This window comes from Phalangium opilio, unplaced genomic scaffold (genome assembly GCF_054372755.1).
Source record: "Phalangium opilio isolate 3A_F unplaced genomic scaffold, DU_Popi_V2 ptg000078l_1, whole genome shotgun sequence".
NCBI classification, from domain to species: Eukaryota; Metazoa; Arthropoda; class Arachnida; order Opiliones; family Phalangiidae; genus Phalangium; species Phalangium opilio.
Window position 1 is genome coordinate 2,051,716 of NW_028324186.1, and position 9,819 is coordinate 2,061,534.

Sequence of the window (9,819 nt, forward strand, 5' to 3'; positions counted from 1 at the left end):
TACGCTCCTTAGGCGAGTTATTTACGCCACTTAGGCGAATGATTTACGCTCCATAGGCGAGTGATTTACGCCATTTAGGAGAGTGATTTACGCCACTTAGATAAGTGATTTACGTTCTTTGGATGAGTGATTTACGCCACTTAGATAACTGATTTACGCTCCTTGGGCGAGTGATTTACGCTCCTTGGGCGAGTGATTTACGCTCCTTGAGCGAGTGATTTACGCTCCTTGAGCGAGTGATTTACGCTCCTTGGGCAATTGATTTACGCCACTTTGAGTGATTTACGCTCCTTGGGCGAGTGATTTACGCTCCTTGGGCGAGTGATTTACGCTCCTTAGGCGAGTGATTTACGCCATTTAGGAGAGTGATTTACGCCACTTAGATAAGTGATTTACGTTCTTTGGATGAGTGATTTACGCCACTTAGATAAGTGATTTACGCCACTTTGATAAGTGATTTACGCTCCTTGGATGAGTGATTTACGCTCCTTGGGCGAGTGATTTACGCTCCTTGGGCGAGTGATTTACGCTCCTTGAGCGAGTGATTTACGCTCCTTGGGCAATTGATTTACGCCACTTTGAGTGATTTACGCTCCTTGGGCGAGTGATTTACGCTCCTTGGGCGAGTGATTTACGCTCCTTAGGCGAGTGATTTACGCCATTTAGGAGAGTGATTTACGCCACTTAGATAAGTGATTTACGTTCTTTGGATGAGTGATTTACGCCACTTTGAAGAGGTATTTGCGCTCCTTGGGCGAGTGATTTACGCCACTTAGGCGAATGATTTACGCTCCTTAGGCGAGTGATTTACGCCACTTAGGAGAGTGATTTACGCCACTTAGATAAGTGATTTACGTTCTTTGGATGAGTGATTTACGCCACTTAGATAAGTGATTTACGCTCCTTGGATGAGTGATTAACGCTCCTTGGGCGAGTCATTTACGCCATTTAGGAGAGTGATTTACGCCACTTAGATAAGTGATTTACGTTCTTTGGATGAGTGATTTACGCCACTTAGATAAGTGATTTACGCTCCTTGGATGAGTGATTTACGCTCCTTTGGCGAGTGATTTACGCTCCTTGGGCGAGTGATTTACGCTCCTTGGGCGAGTGATTTACGCCACTTTGGCGAATGATTTACGCTCCTTAGGCGAGTGATTTACGCCAAGTAGGAGAGTGATTTACGCCACTTAGATAAGTGATTTACGTTCTTTGGATGAGTGATTTACGCCACTTAGATAACTGATTTACGCTCCTTGGGCGAGTGATTTACGCTCCTTGAGCGAGTGATTTACGCTCCTTGGGCGAGTGATTTACGCTCCTTGAGAGAGTGATTTACGCCACTTAGATAAGTGATTTACGTTCTTGGGATGAGTGATTTACGCCACTTTGAGTGATTTACGCTCCTTGGGCGAGTGATTTACGCTCCTTAGGCGAGTGATTTACGCCATTTAGGAGAGTGCTTTACGCCACTTAGATAAGTGATTTACGTTCTTTGGATGAGTGATTTACGCCACTTAGATAACTGATTTACGCTCCTTGGGCGAGTGATTTACGCTCCTTGAGCGAGTGATTTACGCTCCTTGGGCGAGTGATTTACGCTCCTTGAGAGAGTGATTTACGCCACTTAGATAAGTGATTTACGTTCTTGGGATGAGTGATTTACACCACTTTGAGTGATTTACGCTCCTTGGGCGAGTGATTTACGCTCCTTGGGCGAGTGATTTACGCTCCTTAGGCGAGTTATTTACGCCACTTAGGCGAATGATTTACGCTCCATAGGCGAGTGATTTACGCCATTTAGGAGAGTGATTTACGCCACTTAGATAAGTGATTTACGTTCTTTGGATGAGTGATTTACGCCACTTAGATAACTGATTTACGCTCCTTGGGCGAGTGATTTACGCTCCTTGGGCGAGTGATTTACGCTCCTTGAGCGAGTGATTTACGCCACTTAGGAGAGTGACTTACGCCACTTAGATAAGTGATTTACGTTCTTTGGATGAGTGATTTACGCCACTTTGAAGAGTGATTTGCGCTCCTTGGGCGAGTGATTTACGCCACTTAGGCGAATGATTTACGCTCCTTAGGCGAGTGATTTACGCCACTTAGGACAGTGATTTACGCCACTTCCCTAGTAGCCAAATGCAATCGGCCCAACAGTTACGAATATGCTATTGGCCAATGGTGTTGGCAAACCATCAATTGAACAGTCGAAATGTCCTACTTGGCCAATAGCTGTTTTTGGAGTTGGGCTGATGATACAAGTTTCAAGGAAACCAGCATTTGGCCAATTGCTGTTTTTGGAGTTGGGCAGGAGAAAAGTTATTCAGAGAAACCAGCATTTGGCCAAAAGCGGTTTTTTCAGTTGGGCAGGAGATACATTTTTCATGGAAACCAGAATTTGGCCAATATCTGGTATTTTTGATGGAATGGAAAGGATAGCGTCTCTTAAACCATGTGATGGCCTTCATATTTTTTTACATCATAAGTTGAGTATTTGCCAATAGTAAAACCACCACATCCCCAACACTAACCCCTCCTCTCTTTCCTGCCAAAAATCCCCCCCCCGATCAATCCCCCTCCCCCGATCAATCCCTCTCCCCCAAACTTTGTATGGTCAGCTAACTGCGATAGGTATAATAAAGTAACAAGTTAGGATGCAGTTTTTTATTAAAGAATTTCATTTCATTCTAGTCAGCTTGACAATTGTCCTTTTTCTTTTTCCTTTCTTCTCTCCCACCTTCTCTATCACCAGCGTATCTGAGCCATTTCTTGATAACAGCTTCGATGTCATAAATACGCGATCCCTTAATGTTACATTGAACTGCATCTGTTAATATTAAAAAAAAATTAAATTTGACTTTGATCATGAGTTAATCATACACGAGCTAGTGCTCTGATCAATATTTTGAGCTCAATTAATTCATCTGAACTAATAATGGGATAAAAAAATTAAAATCTATGGAAAATAGATTTTAATATAATTCTATGGCAATATTACTTACCAGTAATGATTTCTTTCATTTTCAATCCTTGAAAAGCTTGTTTTCCATTCATACCAATCCAATTAAACTGCAATATTAATCCATGAGAAAACACTCTTTTTAAAATGCTTCTGCAAGTATCTCCAACTCTTTTTCCTCCAACAGCAGCTAATTTGTTCACCTTTAAAGACAATTAAGATGACAAGTTTGTTAACTATAAATAACTTATTTTGGGAAACTTACAATCCTCCTCCTGATTTCTTCATTTTCTACAAGATTTTCCAAATATTGTAAATCCTCCAAAGTAGCCAAAGGTAGATTTGGTAAACCTTCAACTTCGCAGTCCTTTGAAGTGTTACGAGCCAGTTCCTGCTGTGTATTAAGTATTCTGTTTAGCTTCATATTTATGTCTGAGAGCATCAAAAACACAGATTTTTCGAATTTAGATCTGTTATTTTCTGAAAATTCAACAGTTAATCATTCTAAATCAATAATTTATACTTTTTATTTATCAATACCATTAACAATGCTGCAATTATTTGTAGAGGCTTGATTATAACCATCACTTCGAGGTCCTACAATATTTTATCAAATGAATTAAAGCAGTTTTAATAACAGTTAGCGAAAAATGGATTGTACCATGTGGCCTGCTATTTTTCCAGGCAGAAACCCCTTGCGTAGCTCCACTCAAGATTTCTGTATTAGAAGCCAAAGAAGCTAGCAATAAAATTCATAAAACAGTGAATTTAGTGAAATTGAATCGTGAAATAACTATTATAACTTACAAGATCGGAAATCTTCGGAAAAATAATCCCAAATTGGTCCTGAAAAGAAATTTCCGGATATTAAAATTTGATTTTAATTCATATATTAAATGATATAGTTTACCATCCAGGTAGTTTACTTCGTTCCTAAATGCGGACTCACACCGCTGGGAATTTGGGTGTAAGGTTTCGGATCTTTTGAATTTGCTAGTAGAGGCTTCGGATGAGTGGTAGGAGCTTGGACCAGGAATTCCCTTCTGAATTTTTGACTTTGGTAACGGGGGCTGTGAATTGGAAGTTATTTCATCCGTTTGTTTTTGGAATGATGGGGAATTTTGGCACATTCTTCTTGCTTTATCTAATAATCCTGGAGAGTTCTGACTAGAAAATCTTGCTGCCTCTAGATCATTATTATTTGTACGCGCATTTTCTTCAGCTTCTTCAGCTCCCATATGACTAGCTGAGGTTTCCAAATTTTCAACACTCTTATTTGGATTTGTAACTGATGATAAAGTGGTTTTAGCACCCGTTTCACATGAAGGTTTTGTCTTCCATGGTTTACTTAAACTTGATTTGTCTATGTCCATTATCGTTTCACTAACTACAGTTTTCAAGTTAGTTGTGCTAACTTAAAATAAATACAAAATAAAGATAATGATTACCGAATGCCAATGGCAAAGGTGGTGGAGTCGGGAGCGCCACCATTTTTTCTTTGCCTTTTTTCCGTCCATGTTTGGATTTTTTGCGTACATCTTCATCTACTCATATTGTGAAGAAAATAATTAATAAACGCCTTAATAAAGCTATTTAAAAAGTAAAATTTACCAGAACTAGAATCAGATGGTGAAGACATCATAGCCTCAATTTGAGGCTTCTTTCTTTTGTTTTTCTGTCCACGCAGCCCTCTTCCGAATTCTATTTCACTAGCCAAGTCTGAGGTTAATTCAGCTTTACTAAGCTGTTCTCGGGCCCGGCTATAAATCACTATGATGGTAAAGATAATTTTAATGCTGCTGTGGGTTTAATCATAAGTTTATAAGATATGTTCCATAAGTATGACACTTAATTCCTATACTTAGTAATGCTAGAGACTTAATGAGAGCTTGTTTGAGAACGGAGCGAGAACCACGCGTATACACGCAATTTTGCGGTTCATCTTCCTATTTATTGTGTGGTAAGCCTGGCCTCACTAGGCGTCGCTTTACGAGAATCTACGACGTTTCACCCACGTCACTTCAAGACAAGCTCTCATTAACCAGTGACAAATTTGTGGAACATACCTTATGAGCTTGTGGTCTCATTAATGTGTTTTACAGCGTCTTACTTGACTTGTATAAAATCTTTCCCGGATAAAGCGTCCAGTTTTTCTCATAAGAAGCTCCTTTGGTAATTAAGTGGATAACTTCTTTTTGTAAAGCAAGTGGTGGCCAATAACATGATGTTTCATCGGGGCACCATTGTAATGGCACTACTTCAACAGTACCTTCGTTTTCAAAGCTGAATACAACATACATCTGAAAAGGAAGTACTAGGGCTTACCCAAGTCAAATACTAACAAGACCCACTATGCAAGACTAAAACGTTTTAACAAATTAAAGCCATATTTTAATACGAATTCAAATCCCTTTTCGAGGTCTAGTTAACCCACATATTTCTTAAAAAAACTTTAAATTATTGAAAATGTAAATTGAAATTGCCACAGTTTCAGCCGTTGTGAACCAATGGAACAATTTTAACCAAGGGAGAGCCATTAACTTCAAAAAGAAAACATTTTCTCTCCAGCGAAGAGAGAGGGAATGTTTTTACTTGATTAGAAAGTCTACCTAAAAATATTCCCAAAACTGACGAGCGAAGAGGATAGTCAAAAATATCACTGTGATATTTGCACAAATTTCCGATAACCATTACTTCCTTAACCCTGGTTTGATAAATATGTCTAACCTTTATCACCTCGCCTGTAGTTTTTAGTTTAAAACAATTATCACCAGGCTTTACAGAAATACAAAATGAAGGTGTTTCAATTTTCTTAAAAGATCTAGCGTTATTCGGTATATGGGGACTGTTATCTTTGAAAGGCTTCTTAAAAACTATTTCATTTATTTTTGGTTTTTTAATTAAAAGGTGTTGGTTCTCAGTTACTCTTTTTAAAAGTTGCTGAAGAGGTTTATTTGGAGATCTCATTTTTTTCTTCAGCAACTGTAAATGGTTTTCGAAGGGAAAAGCGCTAAAATAATCCAAAGGGCCGAACCTTTTAACATCTTCTGATAGGTGAGTTAAAGAATGTACATTTTGTACCACGAACTCCTTCCCATAAAAGTCAGGGCTTGAGGAGACGAACAACTCTAATAACTGTCCCGCATAATCACATAGATTCTTACTTAAATCTGGTGATACCAATATGTAAATTGCACAAAAAAGCAATCTAAAATGATTTAGAACATCTCTAGAAAGAACACCATCGCCTATTATTGGACCTGTGTAGAGTAAAAACTGCCTTAACTCGGTCGCCTTCCATCTATCAATATATTTAAGAGCTCTAGGTTTCCTAGCAAATTCACTTGGTATCTGTTTTCTACACTTCTCCAGCCTGGTGGAGAACTCGCAAACCATATTTCCACTTAACCTAACTTTAAATTTTCCCTTTTTAACCCAGGCATTTAATATTCGTCTCATTACACCCAAACATACCAAATGCATGTAATCAAGAGGGAAGTTTTGTACCATATCAATATCCAAACGTTCTAGAGGGGAAGGAAGTCCAATAAGATGGTGCTCTTCATTCTCACGATTTCTAAAGGAATTATTATTGCGTAAAAGAACAGGACCATCATCCCCTCCTAGTTCCAAAAATACTGTGCGACGGTTGTAATGGAAGCCCTTGATTGTACATTTGTCGCACGAATAGTAACCGGTATGACCCTTTGTATTTTTAACGAATGATCTTGCTGGGGTGTCAAAAATGTATGGACCTTTCAAGTTGCAGTTAAATGTTTTAAAACCATAATTAAATCCGTTATTGCATAAAGCAGTAATCTCATTGACAAATGGGTTCAAATATTGAGTCAGTGACAAAGGCTTGCTATAACCGCAAAAAATCCCAACCGGAAAAACTTCTCCAATTATTCCCTCTGAGAAACTATAAACTGACGCTAAAATACGCCAGAGGCTTTTGTTTGAGCTTTTAAATAGGGGAACACCATCAATATTTATGGCAAATGAAATATCTGAATTAAAATCAGGTCGTGAATTTAAAAAGTTTACAATTCCTTGATTAAAACCAATGTGCCAATATTCCCCACCAGCTATTTCTGTTATCCCAGTTGAATGTCTTTGAGTACGTAAAAGCGTTCGTGAATCTTTTGGCAAATCATCATGGCCATGTGACCTAAGAATTTCTAACAGACTGTTAAGCCTTACAGTATCTATGTTATGAGATAAGGCCCAGTTCCTAATATCACTGCAAATATCGAATGATACAGATTCAGATGTAGTAGTATCGCTGAAACTCGATGCAGTACTATTAAACCCATCACCTGAACTATTTGAAAGGTTCTCACTACTCGCACTACTTTCATTTTCCTTATCTAAAGAAACTAAACTACCAGATCGAACTTCCAATTCCCTGTTATTTAAACTATCAGTATCTGAGGGGTTTATTATTTCATTGTAATCTAAATCTGAAATTGAGTCGTTGCTTGCGTTTTCTACAATATTCTCTTCAGAAACGCGATCCATTACCTGTTTGATGTATCTGGCTCGTTTCCTTCTCTTTTGCCTACAACTTAAATCAGAAATATCTCTATCATAGCTCATACCAACCCTCTTAGTTTGATTATTAGACATAGTTAACTAAATTACCAAAGACCGACCCTCTTTAAATATCTATTCACAATAACCAAAGTTCACAAAACCCAGCCGTCGTCTGCTTCCGACCTTTGGTAGGGAGAAAACGTGAGACCCTCCCGCGCGCCACCTTCCTATCGATAGAAGATAGAGAATAACCCTAAACAAAAATAAGTCTATTCCTAAGCGTAATTAGATCTACCTGAATTATTCTTCAAATTCAAATAAATACCATCAAAAATGGATTATTGACACCACATAATTTTAGTCTATGATAACTAAATTAAGAGGGCCTCTTGAAATATAGACAAAGAAAAATAAAACATGCAGTTACAGTACCTTTAAAATATCAGTTACCAACCAGATATGATTAACTTTGACACCTAAGAATAAAATTAGATTAAACACAAGAAAATTATAATATAAAAAGCACATTTAGGCTTACGTTTTCAAACAATATTTTTGTTAAACCACGGCGGGACCTTCCAACTTGCTCGATATCTTCCGTAAAATAAAATGGCTATGCAGGCTACAGCCTACAGGAATGATCGTGCCCGCGAAACGCTCGGGTTAACAAAGGGAAAGCGGGGATTTTCCGAGAACCTTCTCTAAACTTTGTTTACCGTGGAAGTTCGCGCTGGGTCAGCTCTACCTCTACCCCGTTTTTTCCAAGCAGGTTTTTTTTTAGATTTCCATGTTATAGATAGTTTTTAAACATGGAGGATTCATACCATTTTCACCAGGTAGCCGGGCTATCTGGAGGACAAAAGCAGACGGGTTTTTGTCCGCCAGTTAGCCCTGCCTCTTGGTGTAAATGTTATGAATCCTCCATGTGTGAAAATATCTATTAGTCAGGGCTATCTTCCCTCCCCTGTTCGTTCGCCCTTTGACTTCATTTATTTAAAGGGAGAATGTAAAATAAAATGAGCTCCTTTTTTACATACAAGCTTTATACATCGCTCATGTTTATAGCATTTCCCGCCAAATTCCGTTCGACGAAGCACGTGCCACTAAAATATTACTAGCCAGACTTGAAATTTGTAATGGCTAGGAAAATTACTTGAACATTTATTTCACCCTACCTTTAAGAGATGAATGTACCAAATTTAACCATTTCACCTCAGTGAAAAGTAAACATTTTTGCATCGCGCGCTATATATTTCCAAGCTTATAAACTTAGTTTCAAATTCAACTTCTTAATAATCTTACTACTACAAAGGTTGGATGAAACAATACGTCATGTATTTCATTATTTTTTTATCAATCTCCACAAAATAAGAAAAAAATCATGTGGTGGTTTTACAGTCGGGTAGGAGTTGGCCAATGTTTCCTAAGAAAAACGCTAAAACTCAGTTTAATTCTTCGTTTTAATTCTTAATTAAACGTTGTAAAGTTAACAAAATAAATATTTTAAAAGTTATTATGATTATGGTATCCTAGAAAGATATTTTATCTGTTATGTTGGGAATGTTTTGGTTTTTGTGCTGGCTTAATAGCTTTACTGGTCGGGTAAGTGATAGGTTACGACTACAAACCGATTGCGACAGACTACCAACTGCGCGACTTCTAGCCAACTCCAAAACGTATCGCTGGTGCTACTAGGGTTAGATAAGGGATTTACGTTCTTTGGATGAGTGATTTACGCCACTTAGATAACTGATTTACGCTCCTTGGGCGAGTGATTTACTCTCCTTTAGCGAGTGATTTACGCCACTTAGGAGAGTGACTTACGCCACTTAGATAAGTGATTTACGTTCTTTGGATGAGTGATTTACGCCACTTTGAAGAGTGATTTACGCTCCTTGGGCGAGTGATTTACGCTCCTTGGGCGAGTGATTTACGCTCCTTGGGCGAGTGATTTACGCTCCTTAGGCGAGTGATTTACGCCATTTAGGAGAGTGCTTTACGCCACTTAGATAAGTGATTTACGTTCTTTGGATGAGTGATTTACGCCACTTAGATAACTGATTTACGCTCCTTGGGCGAGTGATTTACGCTCCTTGAGCGAGTGATTTACGCTCCTTGGGCGAGTGATTTACGCTCCTTGAGAGAGTGATTTACGCCACTAAGATAAGTGATTTACGTTCTTGGGATGAGTGATTTACACCACTTTGAGTGATTTACGCTCCTTGGGCGAGTGATTTACGCTCCTTGGGCGAGTGATTTACGCTCCTTAGGCGAGTTATTTACGCCACTTAGTCGAATGATTTACGCTCCATAGGCGA

The 9,819-nt window shown here is 38.5% G+C and overlaps 2 protein-coding genes across 2 annotated transcripts; both read right to left on the minus strand.

The window, feature by feature from the left end:
- Nucleotides 1–2,655: 2,655 nt before the first annotated feature.
- Nucleotides 2,656–8,266, minus strand: LOC149655001 (uncharacterized). Its single transcript, XM_089845011.1, has 12 exons — nt 8,040–8,266; nt 7,934–7,977; nt 5,076–5,265; nt 4,577–4,735; nt 4,414–4,509; nt 3,876–4,352; nt 3,773–3,811; nt 3,627–3,704; nt 3,506–3,562; nt 3,231–3,445; nt 3,009–3,168; nt 2,656–2,833 (listed from the first exon to the last, which is right to left on the minus strand). Exons 3-12 carry the CDS (start codon nt 5,263–5,265, stop codon nt 2,694–2,696), a joined length of 1,611 nt encoding a protein of 536 aa, XP_089701137.1. The 5' UTR covers nt 7,934–7,977; nt 8,040–8,266; the 3' UTR covers nt 2,656–2,693.
- Nucleotides 5,454–7,831, minus strand: LOC149655002 (uncharacterized). Its single transcript, XM_089845009.1, has one exon. It carries the CDS (start codon nt 7,592–7,594, stop codon nt 5,456–5,458), a length of 2,139 nt encoding a protein of 712 aa, XP_089701135.1. The 5' UTR covers nt 7,595–7,831; the 3' UTR covers nt 5,454–5,455.
- Nucleotides 8,267–9,819: the final 1,553 nt, after the last annotated feature.

Excerpts from the sequence above, each read along its gene's own strand:
- LOC149655001 (XM_089845011.1), bottom strand. The coding sequence starts at position 5,265 with ATGTATGTTGTATTCAGCTTTGAAAACGAAGGTACTGTTGAAGTAGTG. Across the intron at positions 4,736-5,075 it reads AAAGATTTTATACAAGTCAA|TGATTTATAGCCGGGCCCGA; the intron begins GTAAGACGCTGT and ends TTACCATCATAG. Across the intron at positions 4,510-4,576 it reads ACCATCTGATTCTAGTTCTG|ATGAAGATGTACGCAAAAAA; the intron begins GTAAATTTTACT and ends CAATATGAGTAG.
- LOC149655002 (XM_089845009.1), bottom strand. The coding sequence starts at position 7,594 with ATGTCTAATAATCAAACTAAGAGGGTTGGTATGAGCTATGATAGAGAT.